The 23,421-nt window shown below is 41.4% G+C and overlaps 1 protein-coding gene across 5 annotated transcripts; it reads left to right on the forward strand.

Annotated features, from left to right (window-relative positions):
* The first annotated feature begins 18,606 nt into the window (after positions 1 to 18,606).
* On the forward strand, positions 18,607 to 22,860 carry LOC125512428 (wiskott-Aldrich syndrome protein homolog 1-like). Of its 5 annotated transcripts, XM_048677524.1 has the most exons (7): positions 18,607 to 19,415; positions 19,509 to 19,565; positions 19,686 to 19,813; positions 20,722 to 20,846; positions 21,078 to 21,124; positions 22,075 to 22,159; positions 22,685 to 22,860. In XM_048677524.1, exons 1-3 carry the CDS (start codon positions 18,622 to 18,624, stop codon positions 19,786 to 19,788), a joined length of 954 nt encoding a protein of 317 aa, XP_048533481.1. In that variant the 5' UTR covers positions 18,607 to 18,621; the 3' UTR covers positions 19,789 to 19,813; positions 20,722 to 20,846; positions 21,078 to 21,124; positions 22,075 to 22,159; positions 22,685 to 22,860. The 5 variants fall into 5 exon arrangements, with proteins under 5 accessions (XP_048533481.1, XP_048533482.1, XP_048533479.1 ...); XM_048677525.1 differs by having other exon boundaries at positions 19,686 to 19,848; positions 22,075 to 22,860; XM_048677522.1 differs by having other exon boundaries at positions 22,075 to 22,860.
* Positions 22,861 to 23,421: the final 561 nt, after the last annotated feature.

Genomic DNA, 23,421 nt, shown 5'->3' on the forward strand with positions numbered 1-23,421 from the left:
ATACAAGCCAAGTTCTATAATGTAAAATTCCACTAGTTTATGAAAGTCACAACATAGGAGACTCTCTATCATGAAGATCATGGTGCTACTTTGAAGCACAAGTGTGGAAAAGGATAGTAACATTGTCCCTTCTCTCTTTTTCTCTCATTTTTTTATTTGGGCCTTCTTTTTATTTTGTTTTTTGGCCTCTTTTTTCGTCCGGAGTCTCATCCTGACTTGTGGGGGAATCATAGTCTCCATCATCCTTTCCTCATTGGGACAATGCTCCAATAATGATGATCATCACACTTCTTTTTACTTACAACTCTAGAATTACAACTCAATACTTAGAACAAAGTATGACTCTATGTGAATGCCTCCGGCGGTGTACCGGGATATGCAATGAATCAAGAGTGACATGTATGAAAAAATTATGAAAGGTGGCTTTGCAACAAATACGATGTCAACTACATGATCATGCATTGCAATATGACAATGATGAAGCGTGTCATAACAAATGGAACGGCGGAAAGTTCCATGGCAATATATCTCGGAATGGCTATGGAAATGCCATAATAGGTAGGTATGGTGGCTGTTTTGAGGAAGGTATATGGTGGGTGTATGATACCGGCAAAAAGTGCGCGGTAATAGAGAGGCTAGCAAATGTGGAAGGGTGAGGGTGCGTATAATCCATGGACTCAACATTAGTCATAAAGAACTCACATACTTATTGCAAAAATCTATTAGTTATTGAAACAAGGTACTATGTGCATGCTCCTAGGGGGATAGATTGGTAGGAAAATACCATCGCTCGTCCCCGACTGCCACTCATAAGGAAGACAATAAATAAATAAATCATGCTCCGACTTCATCACATAACGGTTCACCATATGTGCATGCTACGGGAATCACAAACTTCAACACAAGTATTTCTCAAATTCACAACTACTCAACTAGCATGACTCTAATATCACCATCTCCATATCTCAAAACAATTATAAAGTATCAAACTTCTCATAGTATTCAATGCACTTATATGAAAGTTTTTATTATTCTTAAAAGCAAATTACCATGTTGTTCTAAAGGAATCCCAAAATAATATAAGTGAAGCATGAGAGATCAACTATTTCTATAAAATAAAACCACCACTGTGCTCTAAAAGATATAAGTGAAGCACTAGAGCAAAACTATATAGCTCAAAAGATATAAGTGAAGCACATAGAGTATTCTAATAAATTGCGATTCATGTGTGTCTCTCTCAAAAGGTGTGTACAGAAAGGATTATTGTGGTAAACTAAAAAGCAAAGACTCAAATCATACAACACGCTCCAAGCAAAACACATATCATGTGGTGAGTAAAAATATAGCTCCAAGTAAAGTTACCGATGAACGAAGACAAAGGAGGGGATGCCTTCTGGGGCATCCCCAAGCTTAGGATTTTTGGTGTCCTTGGATTTTACCTTGGGGTGCCTTGGGAATCCCCAAGCTTTAGCTCTTTCCACTCCTTGTTCCATAATCCATAAAATCTTTACCAAAAACTTGAAAACTTCACAACACAAAACTTAACAGAAAATCTCGTGAGCTCCGTTAGCGAATGAAAACAAAACACCACTTCAACATAATGTAATTAACTCATTCTTTATTTATATTGGTGATAAAACTTCTGTATTCCAACTTTTCTATGGTTTATAAACTCCATTACTAGCCATAGATTCATCAAAATAAGCAAACAACACACGAAAAACAGAATCTGTCAAACACAGAACAGTCTGTAGTAATCTGTATCAAACTCATACTTATGGAACCCAAAAAATTCTAAAATAAATTTATGTACGTGAGGAATTTATCTATTAATCATCTGCAATAAGAATTAACTAAATAGAACTCTCCAATAAAAAATGTCAGCAATTCTCGCGAGCGCTAAAGTTTCTGTTTTTTTACAGCAAGATCAAAAAGACTTTCCCCAAGTCTTCTGAACGGTTCTACTTGGCACAAGCACTAATTAAACAGAAAAAACACAACCAAAACAGAGGCTAGATAAATTATTTATTACTAAACAGTAACAAAAAGCAAGGAATAAAAATAAAATTGGGTTGCCTCCCAACAAGCGCTATCGTTTAACGCCCCTAGCTAGGCATAAAAGCGAGGATAGATCTAGGTATTGCCATCTTTGGTAGGCAATCCATAAGCGGCTCTCATAATAGACTCATATGGTAATTTAATTTTATTTCTAGGGAAGTGTTCCATGCCTTTCCTTAACGGAAATTGGAATCTAATATTCCCTTCTTGCATATCAATAATTGCACCAATCATTCTAAGGAAAGGTCTACCAAGAATAATAGGACATGCAGGATTGCAATCTATATCAAGAACAATGAAATATACGGGCACATAATTCCTATTTGCAACAATAATAACATCATTAATTCTTCCCATAGGTTTTGTTAATAGTGGAATCCGCAAGGTTCAAGTTTAAAGAAGAATCATCAAATTCACGGAAACCTAGCAAATCACACAAAGTTTTTGGGATCGTGGAAACAATAGCACCCAAATCACAAAAAGCATAGCATTCATGATCTTTAATTTTTATTTTAGTTGTAGGTTTCCACTCATCATAAAGTTTTCTAGGGATAGAAACTTCCAACTCAGGTTTTTCTTCCTAAGATTGCATTAAAGCATCAACGATATGTTTAGTAATAGCATTATTTTGACTATAAGCATGAGGAGAATTTAGCACGCATTGCAACAAGGAAATACAATCTATCAAAGAGCATTTATCATACTTAAATTCCTTGAAATACAAGATAGTGGGTTCGTTGCTATCTAAAGTTTTAACCTCTTCAATCCCACTTTTACCAATTTTTGCATCAAGATCTAAAAACTATGATTTTTTGGGACGCCTTCTAACTAAAGTTGACTCATCTCCAGTCCCATCATTATCAATATTCATATTGCAAAACAAGGATTTAATAGGGGACACATCAATAACTTTTAGATCTTCATCCTTATTATCATAAAAACTAGAAGAACACGATTTCACAATGCAATCCTTTTTTGCACGCATCCTAGCGGTTCTTTCTTTGCACTCATCAATGGAAATTCTCATGGCTTTGAGGGACTCATTGATATCGTGCTTAGGTGGAATAGATCTAAGTTTCAAAGAATCAACATCAAGAGAAATTCTATCCACGCTCCTAGCCAACTCATCAATCTTAAGGAATTTTTCTTCAATCAAAGCATTGAAACTCTTTTGCGAACTAATAAATTCTTTAATACTAGATTCAAAATCAGAGGGCATCTTATTGCAATTTCCATAAGAATTGTTGTAGGAATTACCATAATTATTAGAGGAATTACTAGGAAATGGCCTAGTATTAAAATTACCTCTATACGTGTTGTTACCAAAATTGTTCCTACCAACAAAATTCACATCCATAGATTCATTATTATTATCAATTAAAGTAGACAAAGGCATATCATTGGGATCAATAGGAGTACTCTTATTAGCAAACAATTTCATAAGTTCATCCATCTTTCCACTCAAAACATTAATCTCTTCAATTGCATGCACCTTTTTACTAGTAGATCTTTCAGTGTGCCATTGAGGATAAATAACCATAATATTATCTAGAGTTTGGTAGCTTCTCCTAAAGTGATTTCCGTAAAACTTGTATAATCAATCTGGCATAAAAATTTTGTATAATCATGCATAAATTCAAACCATGTGCAGGGCAATAACGTATCATTAATTTCATCCTCTCCCAAGATTATGCAACATGCTCATGATCAAGTTGCTTAAAATTCATAATATTGTTTCTAAGGGAGATGATCTTAGCGGGAGGAAATTACTTAGAGATAAAAGCATCTTTGCACTTATTCCGTGAATCAATACTATTTTTATGCAAAGAAGAAAACCATGCTTTAGCACGAAAACTAAGCAAAAATGGAAATAGCTTAAGTTTAACAATATCATTATCCACATCTTTCTACTTTTCCATATCACACAAATCAACAAAGTTGTTTAGATGGGTAGCGGCATCTTCACTAGGAAGGCCAGAAAACAGATCTTTCATGACAAGATTCAGCAAAGCAGTATTAATTTCATAAGATTCAGCATCGGTAAGAGGAGCAATCGGAGTACTAATAAAATCATTATTATTGGTATTGTAAAAGTCACACAATTTAGTATTATCTTGAGCCATTGCGACAAACAAGCAATCCAACACACAAGCAAATAAGCGAAGAAAAAGCGAACGGAAAGAGAGGGCGAAAGGAAAAGAGGGCATATAAAACAGCAAGGGTGAAGTGGGGGAGAGGAAAACGAGAGGCAAATGGAAAAGAATGTAATGTGAAGGGTAAGAGTTGTGATGGGTACATGGTATGTCTTGACTTGGCATAGATCTCCCTGGCAACGGCGCCAGAAATCCTTCTTGTTGCCTCTTGAGCATGCGTTGGTTTTCCCTTGAAGAGGAAAGGGTGATGCAACAAAGCAGCATAAGTATTTCCCTTAGTTTTTGAGTACCAAGGTATCAATCCAGTAGGAGACCACGCGCGAGTCACCTCGTACCTACACAAACAAATAAGAACCTCGCAACCAACACGATAAAGGGGTTGTCAATCCCTTCATGGCCATATGCAAGAGTGAGATCTAATAGAGATAATAATAATAAGATAAATATTTTTGGTATTTTTATGATATAAATTGAAAGTAAGGATTGCAAAATAAAATAGATTGGGAACTTGTATGATGGAGAATAGACCCGGGGGCCATAGGTTTCACTAGTGGCTTCTCTCAAGATACCATAAGTATTACGGTGGGTGAACAAATTATTGTCGAGAAATTGGTAGAATTGAGCATAGTTATGATAATATCTAGGTATGATCATGTATATAGGCATCACGTCGTGACAAGTAGACCGACTCCTGCCTGCATCTACTACTATTACTCCACACATCGATCGCTATCCAGCATGCATCTAGAGTATTAAGTTCATAAGAACGGAGTAACGCTTTAAGCAAGATGACATGATGTAGAGGGATAAACTCATGCAATATGATATAAACCCCATCTTTTTATCCTCGATGGCAACAATACAATACGTGTCATTTCCCCTACTGTCACTGGGATTGAGCACCGCAAGATTGAACCCAAAGCTAAGCACTTCTCCCATTACAAGAAAGATCAATCTAGTAGGCCAAACCAAACTAATAATTTGAAGAGACTTGCAAAGATAACCAATCATACATAAAAGAATTTAGAGAAGATTCAAATACTGTTCATAGATAATTTTGGTCATAAACCCACAATTCATCGGATCTCGACAAACACACCGCAAAAGAAGATTACACCGAATAGATATCCAAGAGAATAGAGGAGAACTTTGTATTGAGATCCAAAGGGAGAGAAGAAGCCATCTAGATAATAACTATGGACCCGAAGGTCTAAGGTAAAATACTCACACATCATCGGAGAGGCTATGGTGTTGATGTAGAAGCCCTCCGTGATCAATGGCCCCTCCGACGAAGCGCCGGAAAAGGTCCCAAGATGGGATCTCACGGGTACAGAAGGTTGCGGCGGTGGAATTAGGTTTTCGTGGTGCCGTGTGATGTTTTCAGGGTACGTATGTATATATAGGAGGAAGAAGTAGGTCGGTGGAGCCACGAGGGGCCCACGAGGGTGGAGGGCGTGCCCAGGGGGTAGGCGCGCCCCCTGCCTCATGGCTTCCTCATTGGTTGCTTGACGTCCACTCCAAGTCTTGTGGATCACGTTTGTTCCAAAAATCACGCTCCGAAGGTTTTCATTCCGTTTGGACTCTGTTTGATATTATTTTTCTGCGAAAACTGAAACAGGCAAAAAAATAACAATTTGGGCTGGGCCTTCGGTTAATAGGTTAGTCTCAAAAATAATATAATAGTGTATAAATAAGCCCATTAAACATCGAAAACAGAATATATAATAGCATGGAACAATAAAAAATTATAGATACGTTGGAGACGTATCAAGACCTGACCCTGCATAAGAGATTAGTTCTTTTAATTCACCACCCACATCTGGAGGGGTGGCAAAGAGTTCATAATTATGCGAGCTCCATATGAGAAAGGTGGCATAGAAGCCAATCCACTTCGTTTCACAGAAGAGGGGTTAGAGTAAGCATATGAATAAGCAGAGAAATTCTTCGAGGACTTATGAACATAATAATTTGAAGAATAATGCACATATTCATAATCCTTAGATCTTCCCTGCGAAACAGAAGTGTTAGCACGATGATGTTCATATGAAGATCTGGATCCATATGAGGAATTTGATCCACGTGAGGAATTTGGTCCATATGAGGACCCGGATCCATATGAAGACTTTGGTCCATATGAAGAATTTCATCTGGGGTTCCTATTCTTCACAGGTAGTGTCATGATGAAATTCACCTGAAGACTTTCAAGGCACCTTTTGGGAACCATCACTACTGCAGGATGCTTCTAACGCGACACTACGATCAGAGACCCTTCGACGAAACTATGTGTGATGCCATAATCGCAAACGGCGATGTAAAAAACCATCAAAAAGTGCAAAATGTTTGCGATGGCGGAGCCATCAAACACGGTTCAGATTTTAGTTGCATGTGCGATGTAGGGCATACAGTTCAGTTCAATTAAATGTTTGCGATGAGGAGGAACAAAAGAAACGGGCAGCCAGATGGAGGTGCGTGCGATATACAACATACGGTTCACTCGGATGAACTGTTTGTGATTAGGCAGCACAAAAGAAACGGTCAGCCAAATGAAGGTGTGTGCGATATACGACATGCGTTCACTCGAATGAAGTGTTTGCATTGAGACATGGGAACATAAACAGTTCAACTTAACAATATGTGTGTGATACGCGACAAACAGGTTTGTAATCAGAAATGTGTGTGAAGACCGATAATAACACAAACGGTTGTTGCTAATAAGACGTGTGTGTTGTGCGATGGGATTTCATACAGAACAACGACATATACACACACACACACACACTTATAAGGACATGCTTGCATAACCAAATTAAACATCCACTTACATAGGTGGCTACTACAACCATGGCATTTGCACACATCAAAGTAAACTATTACATGCATAATTACATAGGTGGCTACGACACACATGACATTTTCACACACCAATAAAGTAAACTATATATTACATGCATGATTAACTAGCATAAACGATCATCTCATCATCATCTACTTCTTGTGACGCTTGCTCTGCTTGTGGCTTGATCCGGGCTCGTTGATTTTGGTAACGAAGCACTTCCTCATGTCAATGATCCACCTGTTCATCTCGTAGCATGTGTACACGCTCTTGGTCGTGAACCTGAGGTGAGGTTCATCTAGTTGATGCATTCAGGCCCTATGCCAGGATAGGGGACTTGTTCTCTGGTCATCCAGCTTCATCTTTTCATAGTAGGGGTCGATGATGGCCGAGGCGAGTTTGACCAGGGAGTCCTTCTTCATGCTGCCCCAGACCTTGTAGTGGTCACAGATTTCGACAAGGTTCTTGCAAGCAAAGCCCATAACACGGAGCGCGTTTACATCGTTAGTGGTTTCCACCATGGCGAACTTGCAGTCGGTGCTGTTGACAAACCTATTGAAACGGTTGCAAGGCTCTGTGCCCATGAAGTAGTGGTAGATGAGGGCATGATGGCCCACGCACAACTGGGTGATGGCAACCTTCTGATCTATGCCGGGACGACCCGTGGTGTACTGGAGGTCGATGCCGACCACCTTGTACTTGTCTCGAGCAAGCAACTACTCAACGCTGTTGATGTAGTCGTCCACCACGGCCAAGTCGATGGTGTACACCATCGAGAGATTCGTCTCCCTCGTGTGGGTCTCCACTCTATGCTCGCTGAACTCCATTAGAGCGCCGCTAGACATCCCACTACAAAAAAATACACTTCCGTGATGATACATGTTTGTCACAGTAGGTCACGTTTTCTGTCATGCATGTACATCCATGACAATTTTATGACAGAATCAAAATAGTCATACCTGTGATGTCATAGAAGTGTTCCATGACATTGCCAAAATTATCATCACAGAAGTGTCCACTTCCATGACGATAAATTGCACGTCACAGAAGTGCTTTCGTCAAGGGTGACCGACACATGGCATCCACCGTAACGGAACGCCGTTAAGCTATCGGGTCCGGTTTTGGATCCAATAACCTGTTAACAGCCCCAACCAATGGGGATTTTCCATGTGTAAAATCATCATTGGCTGGAGGAAACACGTGTCGGCTCACCGTTGGGACAGATGTCATCCACTCATTGGACCCAAAGCGCCAATGATACGTCGACACGTGGCATGGCCCAAAAGAGGCCCATTCCTATGAAAAGGCTAGCCCATTTGACTTCGTCAAAAGGTGGTGGCCTGTCCCCCGACAAGCCTGTTAACGACTTGTTCGCATATAGCCCATTTACAGCCCGCTAATAGAGGGCCAGTTTACAGCCTATCCGAATTAGGCCCAGTTGCGTCATCTGGGCCGTCCAATATAATTCCAGCCCGTTTTAACTTTCGGCCCATGTATGCCCATGACATCTTTCGGACAATATGAGGCCCTTAGTAACCCTCGGCCCATTAACGACACGTGGTAAAATTGGCCCATAATGAACATTGTATCACTTTATACCCATTAACAGCCCATTATTCCATTGGGCCGTTTCCAGCCCATGTTATCTTTCGGCCTTCTCAGGGCCCATTTATTCTTGGGCTCATTTCCAGTATTTGTTTACTTATGGCCCGTTATTGTCATTTTCTGCTTGTGGGCCAAATTCAGCACGTGGTCACAGTCGGCCCGTTTGTGGCCCATTAATACGTTGGGTCGTTTTCATAGCGTCATCAAATACGTCCTATTAATGACGGCCCGTTATGGTCGGCCCATGAACGGACGATTTCAACTCTAGCCCATTTACGGCCATAATGTGGTCAGTTATTGGCCCATGTTTGGCCAACCAATCATACGGCCCAGAGAAGGCCCATTGATGATACGGCCTGAAGAAGGCCCATTTTGTCTATGGCCCGTATAAGGCCCATTGTTTCTACGCCTCGTAGAAGGCCCATTGTTTCTATGTCCCGTAGGAGGCCCATGTTAACTACAGTAAATATGTAGCCCATGGTTATTGTGGCCTAGTTTAAAAAAAATAGGTTATTGCGGCCACTAGCAAACCGCGGAAAAATAACTGCACTGACTACAAGAAAACAAATAAACAAGATAATAAGGAAATAAATAAGCAAGCAACTTACGCTAGGCTATCACGGCTATTACACATATTACATCCACTGGGCATCAAAGTTCGCCACCAGTGCAAAATATAGGGAACAAAGTAGCATATATAAACACCGCAGCAAAACAAGTCCAGAACTGAAACCACTTCAGAAGAGCTCAAGAAACAATATCCTGGGTACCCATAATACTGGCAAGATGCTTAGCAAGCTTATTAACTTTCTCTTGTTTGGCGCTTAAATCCTCCAGCACTTGTTGTTGCACCAGAAAGTATTCATCTGAATTATGGAGGAACTTCCTCAGTCCTTCGGCTTCCTATCGCATAACATCTGATCGATGTCTTTCAAATTTTAGTTGAGACTCAAGAAGCTGAACTGATTCGGGCAACGAGTTCGAAGAGTTGGTGCCAGCAGTAGTAGCCAGTAACTCGAACACTACATCAAGACAGGACTTTGGGGTTGTCTCAGTGTCTTCAATATAGTTTTTATCAGCTTTCTTGGAGACCAGCAGGGATGTCTCACTATCTTGAACCTTATCTGCATTACTTCCTTTACCATTGCATAACGGGGTACTCTTCTCCAATATTTTTTCCGCGTTCTAAAAGAGAAACAAACAAACAAACACATCATAGGTTTACAATGTAGTATGTGAAACTCATTTTGGTAAACCAGTTTAGTAGTAAGGTGGACAGGATAATAGCATGAAACAAACATATATCTATGTTGTATGGTCACTGTATGGTATATATCATTCTAGTTTATGTTGCCAAATCAAGATAGATACAGTTCGAATCATATCTATTTAAGACAAAGCAACATAGATAGAATATAAATGTGGGAAACTACACAGCAATAACAACACTTGTAATGTGTGGCATGAGAACATAACTGTTTATTCAATTGAAACTGAAATCAACATAGAGCAAGTTACAACGGCAAACATGTTAAAGAAACAGGTTTACAACATACCTATTGGGCCATTGGAGTTTCAATTGCATCCTTCAAATTTCAAATTAGTTGGAATGAGTAAATACAATGATGCAAGAGCAAAGTAGTATGAACCATAGCTACGGAACCTGGCTTGAGAACAATTCTTCTTCTGCTTTAAGCATTGACTTGGGGTTCGGAGTGGTGGTCCTCGTGCTTTGGGCACTGCAGTTGCCTTACTAACTGCTCGTGTTTGGGTGCTCTGTGGTGGAGACGGTGTTGTGTAAGTGGGAACTGGGTTACTATCTACTGGGGTTGGGGTTAGAAGGGGTGTAGCTGGTTCTCTGTCCAACTGGGTAAGCCATGTGTGTTGCATGTGCGATACGTGGCATACAGTTGATCCATCCGAGCTGTTTGTGATATAACAAGCCATGTGTCTTTCGGGAAAACGCTTACTAGTATATAGGATTAAATTTAATCAAAAAAGTGTTAATGCATGTTACAAAAATTGTATAGCTAGAAACTATGTTCAAATACGACTTCAACGTTATAATCTTTGGCGCCATGCATTCATATTTTATAAGTTAAATCCTACTTATAAACCAGGATGAGGGTATAGTAGGTAATTAAATCACAAACATTTTTTTGTATTAACCGTATGTGTACATGTCCTTTGATTCTCCTCTATCACGTCTTGTCACGCCGCTGCCGCAGACGGCTTACAGCGCAAGCTTGCGCAGCACGTAGGGGCATTCTTTTAGCCAAACGGTGGCGCCAATAAATCGTCGGTGAGCCCTTTCCCGCGCAACCTCGCAGGTTCCCATGCAAGCTTCATGCCTGACTCGGTGAAATGCCCCAAAATCCCAATGCTTACCGACCTGCTATAAAAACCCTCACGACCGGCGAGTCCTGTGTCGCATTCCCCCCCCCCTCCCTCAAGCTTATCTCATGTGCTTCTCCCATAATCGCCAATGGCACTGGTCTGTCGTCGTCGCATAGCCACTCCGCCGTCATTAGAGGACAACTCCAACTGGGAGGTTACACCGCGGTGGCGGTGCAGTCCCCGGCGTAGTGTAGTGTGCGTGGCGTCCCTGTTGGGTGTGCGCAGAACACCCACCACACGCTCCGCCGACGCTGCCCATCGGTAACTGTTACCGGCCGCCGTTGCCACCACACCACCGTCAAAAGACAGGGCCATCTCCCGCTCCGCTGCCGCGGCCCGACGGCGGGAGGTGGCCATCGTAGCCGCCACCCCACTGCCGGCCACCGTGGCCGTCACCCGCTCCACCACCGCCGCCCGAAGGCGGGAGGTGGTGATCTCGGCCGCCACCCCGTCATTGGTCGTCGTGGCCGCCAGCCCAGCGTCGACCGCCGGGATCATCACCCGCTCCTCCGCCGCCGCCCGAAGGTGGGAGGCGGAGGTGGAGGCCCGCACGTGCATCAGCGACCTTGCGCGCTACATCGAGTTCCTACGGGAGGAGGAGGAGCGCCTTGTCGAGCACGCAAAGAGCCTTATGAAAGTGCAACTATCCCTGGGTGGTTTTGGTAATTACTAACAACATATAGCTCATTGAACTAATGCTATTTCAAGATGATCATTTCAGAAAGTTCAATGATTGGCATCGCATGGATTAGGAATGTGGACCCCTCAAAATGCTAAGGACACATATTGGCTCAAGCTCAAGACTCTACATTTTCATTTTAGTGATCCAAGATCACATGGAGTCCATAGGAAAAGCCAATACTATTAAAAGGGGATGAGGTGTTGCTTAATGGCTTACTTGCTCAAAATGCTTAGTGATATGCTCCAAAAGCCGTCAACCACTGTCTCATATCCACATATGTCCCAAACCAAAAGTCAAACTCAGACCTACAGATTTGATCTATCCGGCGCCACCGAGTTCACTTGACATAGCCACTGCCAGAAACCTTAGTCACTTCGGTCTCACCGATAGGGATCTCGGTCTCACCGAGAAAGGATTGCAAACTCTCTGTTTCCCTTCGTAATGTTTTGGTCCAACCAAGATGAGCGATCGGTCCCACCGAGTTCGCAATGCAAACTCTCTGTTTCCTTTTCATAACATTTTGGTCCAACCAAAATGACGAATCGGTCCCACCAAGTTTGCCTGACCAACTCTCTGTTTGCCTATTACAGAAATCGGTCCTACCGAGTTTATCTGATCGGTCTCACCGAGATTACGTTATTCCCTAACCCTAATGAAATTGGTCCTACCGAGTTGACATGTCGGTCCCACTGAAAATCCTAACGTTCACATTTTGAACTAAATCGGTCTGACCGAGTTTCATGATTCGGTCCCACTGAGTTTGGTCATTTGTGTGTAATGGTTAGATTTTGTGTGGAGGCTATATATACCCCTCCATCCTTCCTTCATTAGTAAGGAGAGCCATCAGAACGTGCCTACACTCCCAACATACATTTTCTGAGAGAGAAGCACCTACTCATGTGTTGAGACCTACATATTCCATTCCAACCACAAGAATCTTGATCTCTAGCCTTCCCCAAGTTGCTTTCCACCCAAATCATTTCTCCACCAAATTCAAATCTATGTGAGAGAGAGTTGATTGTTGGGGAGACTATCATTTGAAGCACAAGAGCAAGGACTTCATAATCAACACACATCTATTACCTTTTGGAGAGTGGTGTCTTCTAGATTGGTTAGGTGTCACTTGGGAGCCTCCGACTAGATTGTGGAGTTGAACCAAGGAGTTTGTACGGGCAAGGAGATCGCCTACTTCGTGAATATCTACCCTAGTGAGGAAAGTCCTTCATGGGCGATGCCCATGGTGGGATAGACAAGGTTGTTTCTTCGTGGACCCTTCGTGGGTGGAGCCCTCCGTGGACTTGAGCAACCGTTACCCTTCATGGGTTGAAGTCTTCATCAACGTGGATGTACGATGGCACCACCTATCGGAACCACGCCAAAAATCTCCATGTCTATATTGCATTTTGCTCCCTCCAAACTCCTCCCATTACCTTCATATGCAATGTTTTACATTCCGATGCTATACTCTTAGACTTGCATGTGTAGGTTAATTGCTTGACTTTTTCTAAGTTGCTAAAATCTGCCAAAACATAAAATTGGGAAGAGGCTAGATTTTATTTGGTCGAGTAGTCTAATCACCCCCCTCTAGACATACTTTCGATCCTACAAGTGGTATCAGAGCTTTGGTCTCCATTTGCCTTGATTTCCATAGCTTTTGGTGATCATAGCCTTGGTTTCACAACCTAGGAGAGTATGGCGTCTAGCGAGGGAAATTACCACCAGAGAGGTCCTTACTTTGATGGTACTAATTTTGCTAGTTGGAAGCATAAGATGAAAATGCATATTCTTGGACATAACCTCGCCGTGTGGGCTATTGTGTCTATTGGGTTGCAAGGTAAATTCTTTGATGGAAGAGAACCGAACCGTGAAGCTAGCGTGGAAGAGCTGAAGATGCTGCAATGCAACGCTCAAGCTTGCGATATCATCTTCAACGGATTGTGCCCCAAAGAATTCAACAAAATCAGCCGTCTTGAGAATGCAAAGGAAATTTGGGATACTTTGATTGATATGCACGAGGGTAACGACTCCGTCAAGGAATCCAAATTGGATGTGCTTCAAAGTCAACTTGACAAATTCAAAATGAAGGATGGTGAAGGTGTCGCTGAAATGTACTCTAGGTTTGCTCTCATCACAAATGAGATTGCCGGCTTAGGAAGTGAGGAGATGACCGATAGATTCATCATCAAGAAGATCCTAAGAGCCTTGGACGGAGAATATGATACCGTGTGCACTTTGATCCAAATGATGCCCAATTACAAAGATCTTAAGCCAACGGAAGTTATTGGAAGAATTGTTGCTCATGAGACGTCACTCAAGGATAAGGAAGAGCTTCACAACAAGTCAAGTGGTGCTTACAAAGCCTCATGTGATGCTCCTGCATCATCAAGTGAGAAACAAACCTTCAATGAGGAATTGAGCTTAATGGTGAAAAACTTCAACAAGTTCTACAAGAGTAGAAGCAACGAAAGAAGTTCCAATTCAAGGTCCTACAATGATAAAAGATCTTCGAGTCGTGAATGCAATTGCTACAGTTGTGGAAGACCCGGACACTATTCCAATGAGTGTATGCCCCTTACAAAAGAAGAGAAGATTCACCCAAAAAGAGAAGTAGAAGAGAAGAATCACCACCTAGAGAGAGGAGGAGTAGAGATGATCGTTATGAACGAAGAACATCCCAGAGAAGCAAGGGTCCGGAAAGGAAGGACAAGTCATCAAGGAGCTACACAAAACGAAGACATCAAGCTCGTGTTGGTGAATGGGTGTTCGGCTTCGACTCCGACTCCGACAATCACTCTGAAAGAAGTTATCACTCCGACTCCGAATATACTCAAGATGAAGGTGTCACTACAAAAAATATGTCAACTTGTGACCTTCTCGTAATGACCGTGGATGAATTGATCGTAAATCTATGACCATTTCGAACCAATTGGTCTTAAGCTGTCTGGGAGGGTCCAAACCCTAAACCATAACGACCATTCTAGTTAAAAAGGTCGGTATTTCCTCGCACAAAATGGTCATAAATATAGACAACACCGATCTATGCCTGAATTCTGGCTGATTAGGACCAATCTAGATGGTCATAATTGCTAATTTGTGATGCGTTGAAATGAAGGAGCAACCACCTCAGCAGTTTCGCCTACGTGTCATGTCTAGGTGTCAATTTTCGTCTACGTGTGAGGTCCGCACATTGACTTGTTGACCATGAAGCCTACCTACAAGTGCTATCCAATGACTCGTGGGTCCCACCAACATTGACAGGTAGGCCCTATGGACTTGTCACATGGACCCATTACCCTACAAGGGGGACCCGCCACCTACCTGACACGTAGGACCCGCCGAACTGACATGTGGGACCCATCAGACATGGACCCACTACCCTACGGGTGGGACCCGCCACCTACCTAACATGTAGGACCCACTACCCTATGGGTGGGACCCGCCACCTACCTGACACGTAGGACCCACTACCCTATGGGTGGGACCCGCCACCTACCTGACACGTAGGACCCACTACCCTGCGGGTGGGACCCGCCACCTACATGACACGTAGGACCCACTACCCTGCGGGTGGGACCCGCCGCTGAACTAACCTGACAAGCAAGACCCACTTGCAAGATCTCCTCTGAAGTGAACGTTAAAAAGAAATATGAGGGCGGCGGGGATAGAACACACGTCCTCACGCACAATTCTCACTAGGTGAACCACTGCACCACTAGCACGTTGGTGATAGGTAATTAACGTGGACATATTTGTATCAACAGAATGCGTCCTGGACCAAAGCCCATTTCCCGGAAACGTGGAGCTAGCTCTCCAATGTTTGAGTTGGGCTACATTAAGCCCATACGAAAAATAATCCGAGGCTCTCTTTTCAGACAATCTACAAAGAGAAAAATTCTTCTAAAAATATCTACAAAGAGAAAAAAGCTATTTTAGTTCTAGATTTCAAAAACTTCCAAATCTAAAAACCTGTCAATTAAAAAAATATTCAATAATTCAATAAATTCCTTGATTTCAAAAATATTTTAGAAATCATAAATATTTGCATATTCAAAAAATGTTCATGAGTTTGAAAAAATGACGCATATGCAAAAAAAGTCCATGATGTTGAAAATATCGTACAAAAACATAAAAAATGTTCATGATTTAAAAAAAGTATAAATGGACATTCATGATTTTTAAGAAATGTTTGGGAAATAAAATTTGTTCATGATTTGGAAAATAGTTCGAATAATCAAAAAATGTTCACAAAATTCAAAAGTTGGTCCCAACATTCAGAAAATCTATCGCTAAAAAATTTATTGATTCAAAAAATGTTTTTGAGTTTGAAAAATATTATATGTTTAGAGCACTTTTTCAAATATTTGCACTATTCCAAGTTTGTTAACTTTCTTGGAAGGTCACATATAATGACACAATATCACAACTTTTCTATTTTTTGTAAATTCTTTTAATATATTTTCCAACAAATATTTGGTAGGTTTTCACAAAAAAACTCATTTTGGACACACGGAAAAATGATAAAAATGAATTTATTTAGCAAACAAAATGAAAACTCACTTTGAGAACATTCTTTCTCATTCCAAGATGCATACTTATGCAAAATATGAGATCATTTGAACAAACTATGGCACGAATGTGGCCATAAGATTTTATTTTTGAGCCCAGCTTCAACATCCATATTTCTACCCGATGTGGTACTTTGTAAAGCAAGTGACATCCAAACTCCTCCATTTGAGCTGAAAATTTGCCAAGACAGCCTCCCTAGTAGATGATCATACTCAGCCAAAACTCAGGCCCATTGGCCATGTGAATTTCCCGTACCGCTAATCAAACACTTGGCTGCTAATTCATGTTTGAGCATGGTTCGGTCTCCTTGTGAGATTCTTCTATTTTTATTTTCTTTCTAGCATCTACCTGGGGAGTGCCCAACCTACTAGACATGCCTAGGTTACCTAGAACACATGACAACGCCACGGTCACGCGGTGACCACGCAGCGGGCATGCGAGTGTACGCGCTTTGGAGTTGGGGCCCTGGGCCACCATCCAAACATCGACGTATCACCACCGAACCATGTATTTATGATCAAATAGATACTTATGTAACTAGAAATAATTTTTGGAAAAAATAAAGAGCAAACTATAATGCAGCTGCAGTTCAAATTTGACCCCCTTCCTGCTGAATCAGCGAAAATTTGTATTTTTCACGGGAGGTGGATCAAAACTTAAGAAACCCAAACATTTTGTCAATTGTGCATTAAATATGTCCTAGTATTTTATAAAATTGATTTGGTCCAAATTTGCAACAACTATATGATAGGTCCTTCAGAAAAAAAACTCATTTTGGGCACTCATAAAATGAAAAATTGATTTTTCGTCCAGAGAAAATGAAAACTCCCTTAGGCAACATTGTTTGCCATTCCAATATGCACCCTTTTGCACAATATGAGATCATTTGAACAAACTATGTCATGAATGTGACCATAAGATTGATCATTTGACTTGAAAGCCATAAATCTTCACACATGATAGCTCATTTTTGAGAACACTTTTTTAAAAGAATTATCGTATTACAAGTTTATTAATTTTCCTGCTAACTTGGTCACATATAATGACACAATGCGAAGGTTTTCCAATTTTTTGATTTTTTTGAATTTTTTATGCCCATTTGAAAATGCGGTCAAAAACGGCGGGCATGACCGTTCCTAACTAGTAGTTGAATCTTGGAATTTTTTGGTGTTTCTCTCATTAAATAGATACTTTTGTACCTAGAAATGATTTTTGGACAAAATAAATAGCAAACTATGAGGCAGCCGCAGTTCAAATTTGACCCGCTTCCAACTGAATCGGCGGAAATTTGTCTTTTTCATCAGAGGTGGATCAAAATTTTTTACACCCAACCATTTGGTCAATTGTGCATTAAATATGGCCTAGTATTTTATAAAAATGACTTGGTCCAATTTTGCAACAATTATTTGGTAGGTTCTTCACAAAAAAAACTCATTTGGGGCACTCGAAAAATTAAAAATTGTTTTTTTGTCCAAAGAAAATGAAAACTTCATTAGGCAACATTGTTTGTCATTCCAATATGCGCCCATGTGCACAATATGAGATCATTTGAACAAACTGTGCCATGAATGTGGCCATAAGATTGATCATTTGGCTTGAAAGCCATTGATCTCCACACGTGATAGCTCGTTTCTCAGAACACTTTTTTAAAATAATTGACGTATTACAAGTTTGTTATTTTTCCTGGGAACTTGGGCACATATAATGACACAATGCGAAGCTTTTCCAATTTTTTTTTGTTTTTTTGAGTTTTTTATGCCCGTTTCAAAATGCGGTCAAAACGGCGGGAATGACCGTTCCTAGCTAATGGTTGAATCTTCGAATTTTTTTGGTGTTTTCTCTGACTAAATAGGTACTTATGTACCTAGAAATGATTTTTGGAAAAAATAAATAGCGTACTATGATGTAGCTACAGTTCAAATTTGACCCGCTTCCTCTTGAACCGACAGGAATTTGTCTTTTTCATGAGAGGTGGCTCAAAACTTTGTACACCCAACCATTTGGTCAATTGTGCATTAAATATGGCCTAGTATTTTAGAAAATTGGTTTGTCCCAATTTTGCAACAAATATATGGTAGGTCCTTCACAAAAAAAACTCATTTCGGACACTCGAAAAATGATTAAAAATAACTAGAAATATGAAAATGCATAAAAATTGGTTCTAATCCATAAAATGTGGTCTAACTCTAGTAAAAATTTGTGTGGTGTCCTTTTGAAAAATATTATTGATAGCTACTTCAGAAAATCCCTTTATTTTTTGTACTTGAAAACTATTTTACATCACTGATTTTCTGAACCAATCATAACTCTTTACACTGATCGATGACATGGCGTCCGCCCATCCATCCATCCATCTTTCCATCCCACATCCATCCATCCATCTATCTACAGCAAAAAAGAAAAAAAGAAAAGAAAAAGAGATACCCCCCACCCGCAGCCCAAACCCTAGCTCAGATCGACCCCTCCCCCCGTCGCCCCCTTCCTCCCTCGTCCTCCTCCACCGCCGCCGCCGCCCCCTTCCCGATCTAGATTCCTCCTCCGCCGCTCCTCACTACCACCACCCAGTCGCCCACCGTAGCAGATCAAGCGAGCCGCCCAACCTCACCGGCCTCCTCCGTCTCTTCCAGTCAGATCCGACGGGCACATCTTCCTGCAGCCACGAGCGACCACCCCGGCCTCCACTCCACCGCCGGCATCCTTTCCCCTCCCTCTCCGTAGATCCTTTTGAGCAGCCACCTCGAGGCCGGCGCCGCCACCAGCGCGATGGGGAGGGCGCCGCCACCAGCCACGACGGAGAGGTGGAGCCCCGGCTCCCTCCTCGACGACTCCTCCAATATCCGGCTCCTTCGACGGCATCCCGCGCGGGATCTCCACCGACTCCACCTCTGTCAACTGCCTCGTCGACCACGAGGATGACAATGCCTCGCAGCACTCGCGTAGTGGGATGCCCAACTCCGGCTCGGCCGAGGACCAGCGGGCCAGCCAGAAGAAGCTCGCGGCCGCCGCCACGAGTTACCAGCAAGGCGCGCAGTCCGTGCCCGACTCTTCGATGCTGGACAAGAACTCCTCCTTCGGCTCCACGTCCTTGGTGCCGTCCCTGTCGAATCTGCCACCGATTCAGGTGCTTATACTAATCCAATCATCTGGTTTTTCTCTTGGTGATAAGAAGATGATTCGCAAGATGACGTGGGGCGGACCCTGGCCATAATCATAGGCATCTTGGCAGGGCTGGCCCTCATCGTGGTGTTCCTCTCCTTCCTCGGGAAATCAAGTGAGCTCCTCACTTAAAAATCTCACTTGTTTTCAGGTTCAGAGAGCATCTGAATGCCATTTTATGTTATGCTGATGACTGGAGTTCTGAACCTAGTGGTGTGTCAAACTATGAATGCAGGTTAAGGTTGCCTCTTGGAAGAAGCTTCAGTTATCGATCGCATACTGGCACCAGGCCAAACGACCTGTGGAAGGGAGAAAGATCCACGCTGGCGTGGTATTAGCATGGCACAGAGAAGCTTCACAAAGGTCCTAATCTCACCTTGTTAGAAGCAGTAGCTTATGTAAGTGATCTTGGTAGGGCTGCCTGTAGGAGGATCACTACCTTACCTTACTACAATGGGTCATCAGTTTTGGTCCACTAATCATTGCTCGCATGTTTATTATTACCAAATCAGATGGCACTATCAAGCATTCTAAAAAAATAAGAAAACATGGCAGTGTCATGCAAAGACATTCAAACACTTTTGCTATGAAAATAATCATTGCCTTTCAATTGATTGCAGCCAAATTTGATTTAAAAAGGCAGGAGCACGATCATAAACTAATGATTAACCCAGGGCCACATGGGGTGCCATTGCTTGGTGTTTTCTTGTACATATACCAATCTATTATGCATGTACACCATATATGAGGTCTAGCTAGGAACCTCTGGAGCATTTGCTACTGTTCCCTAAACAAGTTGTAGTGTTAGTTAGTGTTCTTTCACCAGATTACTACTATTTGAAACTCACATAATAACGAAAAAACTTGCCCTTTTAGTACTACAAAATTCAGATTATTCTACTTCTGAATATCTGACGTGTGTGGTGTGTGATCTGGACTGGTCAAAAGAATTAGTACAACTTGCAGAACCATGTAATCCCGTAAATTTTTTAAAGCATTCCTACTAGTGAAAGCATCATCTCAACTTGTAAAATTTGACTAAAATCAGAGATACCTTGCGATGTGATTTTTCCGGATAGGCATTTGTGGTAATATCCGTATATGTATTCCAGATCATTTACATTAACAATGATATATTTCTGTAATGGTGAAGAAATACCTTCTTGAGTTTTATATGAAACTTTACTGTTAATTGAGTCGTTCTTGAGTTTCATGAACTTGATATGAACAAATTTAATTAAGAAATGCTGATGCTTATTCATTTGATGAAGGCCAATGGCAATCTGGAGAAGGAAGATCTGTCCTTGGTTTTGCTCTATTGGTGAAGCGTCCTCACTGCTATTCTGCAGTAGAATCTGAGATGCACCTCCAACACCTCAAAATCCAGCAGAAAAAGGTTTGGTTTTGCTCCTCCTACTCCTACTCTAGCTAGTTGTACATTTCTGCTACCCGCACTTCGCATTCCTGCCACCCATGGATGCCTAACGGAATCACAACCTCAACCAAAAAGAAAAAATATTACCAATCTAGTTTGCTGTAGTATATGCAAATACAGTTGGGGTTCAGTTGTTGACTTGTGTAATCGTGGCATACACTGGCATGACTTTGTTTGCATCATCATGTACAGGACCCTGCTGTGTTTGCGATGCATCCACCGACACTGGGCCGATTCTGGTACAGTTGAACTGTCTCCCCTCTCTACTCATCCATGGAACCATGTTCATGTGTTTCATTCTGACCGTGATATAAGACACAATGTAGGCAGCATGTAAGCTAGATTGTCGCTTCTTCTTATTCCTAAAATTTGAGAATTGAACAACTTCTCAGGCTTCTACCTTGGAAGCAGCCTATGTGTGTGTATTAGGCTTTCTAGGTGTGGTCCTGTGTGCTACTTTGGAATTTTCTTTTTGGTCAATACTATTTTGCCATCGAATCAGCCAATACTGTTTCACTTTGCTTGTTTCTTCTTATTCCTAAAATTTGAGAATTGAACAACTTCTCAGGCTTCTACCTTGGAAGCAGCCTACGTGTGTGTATTAGGCTTTCTAGGTGTGGTCCTGTGTGCTACTTTGGAATTTTCTTTTTTGTCAATACTGTTTTGCCATCGAATCAGTCAATACTGTTTCACTTTGCTTGTTTCTCGTACTAGGTCTGTCAGTTACAACATAAACAAACAAATTGCTTAGCTCTCAACTCTGAATACATAGCTAGCTGAACCTGTTCTTTCTTTCTTTCTTTCTTCACAGCTATGACTTATATGGGTCAAGCTGCTGCTTTGCTGCGCTCGATGATATTGTTGCTGCCTGTATACTGATACATGTGGTGATATCTAACTGAACTGACGTTGTGAATGTACCATATTGTCTTGCTGCTACTTATCTTGGGCTCACCTTCCCTTTAATTAAGTGTGCGCGACCCTGCTAGCTATATGAAAAACGTGTCAGGAATGATAACAATTTGATAATCTAGAATGAAATTTGCAATTCAATATTCCCTTGAGATTGAGACACCTCAGTTTCATAGTATGCTTGCTCCTCTAGTGTTCATAGCTTAGTGTTTTGTTTCGGGGTTTCTTAATGTTCTTGTGCTTTAAAGAACAATACTTAATTTTTTTAATCATGCAGGTGTTACTTTTGATGAAAAATGTGTGGATCATCTGCCTCAGCGACGCTATCCCAATCAGATCATCGTCGACACTATCATCATAAGGTCTTGGTTCTCTTTATTCTCTCCTGCCTTGTGATGTTAGTCTGTGTGGGCCTACTACTATTGTTAGATGCCATCTTGAATGGATGGTCTATTGTACTTTTCTTTGGGTGAATTTGTTACAGTGACATTCATTGCATGACCTGCACCTGTACCAATATACGATGCTGGCACCTGTAGGTTAGTATTGTTAGTGCCTAACATGAGCTTGAGTGTTGGAGTGGAAGTGTAGAACAACAACAGGTTAACGTGTTTTATTTACCCTTTCTAGTATTTGTACAAACTGATGCATTCCGGGCATAAACAAAATATTATACAAGATATGTAAAAGCAAACATTTCACTATGCAACTATAAGATCTGTTTTATTTGCCCTCTCTAGTATTTTATAACGGGAAAGCTGAAGCTGGAACATACTAGTTGGTAGATCTGCTTGCTGCTTACATTAGTGTTGCCATTGCATTTGTTTGGTTCTGGCTTGAACAACAGTACACAAATGCTAGTAGCCTTTGTGTTCACTCTTTTACAGGAGCGTCTGGACAAATTTGAAGTGCGAAGCCATGAAGCCAAGTGCAAAGCCTTGATGATGCCTTACTTGCCAGAGAATTGTTTGTTCTGTTTGATTGTAATAGACTGTAGAGATTGTGACATTGTAACAGATTTACTATTATTTGATAAATTATGTTTATTCTGTTTTATTTGAAATAGTGATTTAAAAATGTGTGAAATAGAAACCTGACTAGTGGGATTCACGTCTGAAAACAATCTGAGCAATGTTGAAATATCTGATGTGTGGGACCAATGTATGAGATTATGACATGTGGGGCCTGACAGACTAGTGGGACCAACTCCAATATATAATGTTTGAAACTAAAAAATCAATGGACTAAAAAGGCCATGGCCTAGAAATTGTAAAGGTCGAATAGTTGGGCCTGGCCCATATAATTGACCAAAATTAATAAGAAAAAAAATATATATAAAGGCTGAATTGTTGTGCTCGGCCCATGTAAAAGACAGAATTGGACCGGGCTCATTCTTATCAACGACCTTTTCAATTGGTCGCAATTTTGCCATGTCAGATTGCCACGTCGGATCCGACGTGGCCTGGGCAGACAGCCAGTGACCAAAACAAAAGGTCATGGGTTCAACGACCTTCTGTTTTGGTCGTAAACGTCTACGACCTTCTCACAGAGAAGGTCGTTAATTTCAGTTTACGACTGCCAGCTTTTGACCTTCTGTTTTTGGTCACAAAAATGTCGCAAATGA

This window comes from Triticum urartu, chromosome 6, assembly GCF_003073215.2.
Source record: "Triticum urartu cultivar G1812 chromosome 6, Tu2.1, whole genome shotgun sequence".
Taxonomy (NCBI): Eukaryota; Viridiplantae; Streptophyta; class Magnoliopsida; order Poales; family Poaceae; genus Triticum; species Triticum urartu.

What these genes read in the sequence shown, in the direction of transcription:
- LOC125512428 (XM_048677525.1), top strand. Translation starts at nt 18,622, where the DNA reads ATGGCGTCCGCCCATCCATCCATCCATCTTTCCATCCCACATCCATCC. An exon ending in CGAATCTGCCACCGATTCAG is followed by an intron (nt 19,416 to 19,508) that starts GTGCTTATACTA and finishes CCATAATCATAG; the next exon opens with GCATCTTGGCAGGGCTGGCC. An exon ending in CTCCTTCCTCGGGAAATCAA is followed by an intron (nt 19,566 to 19,685) that starts GTGAGCTCCTCA and finishes CTATGAATGCAG; the next exon opens with GTTAAGGTTGCCTCTTGGAA.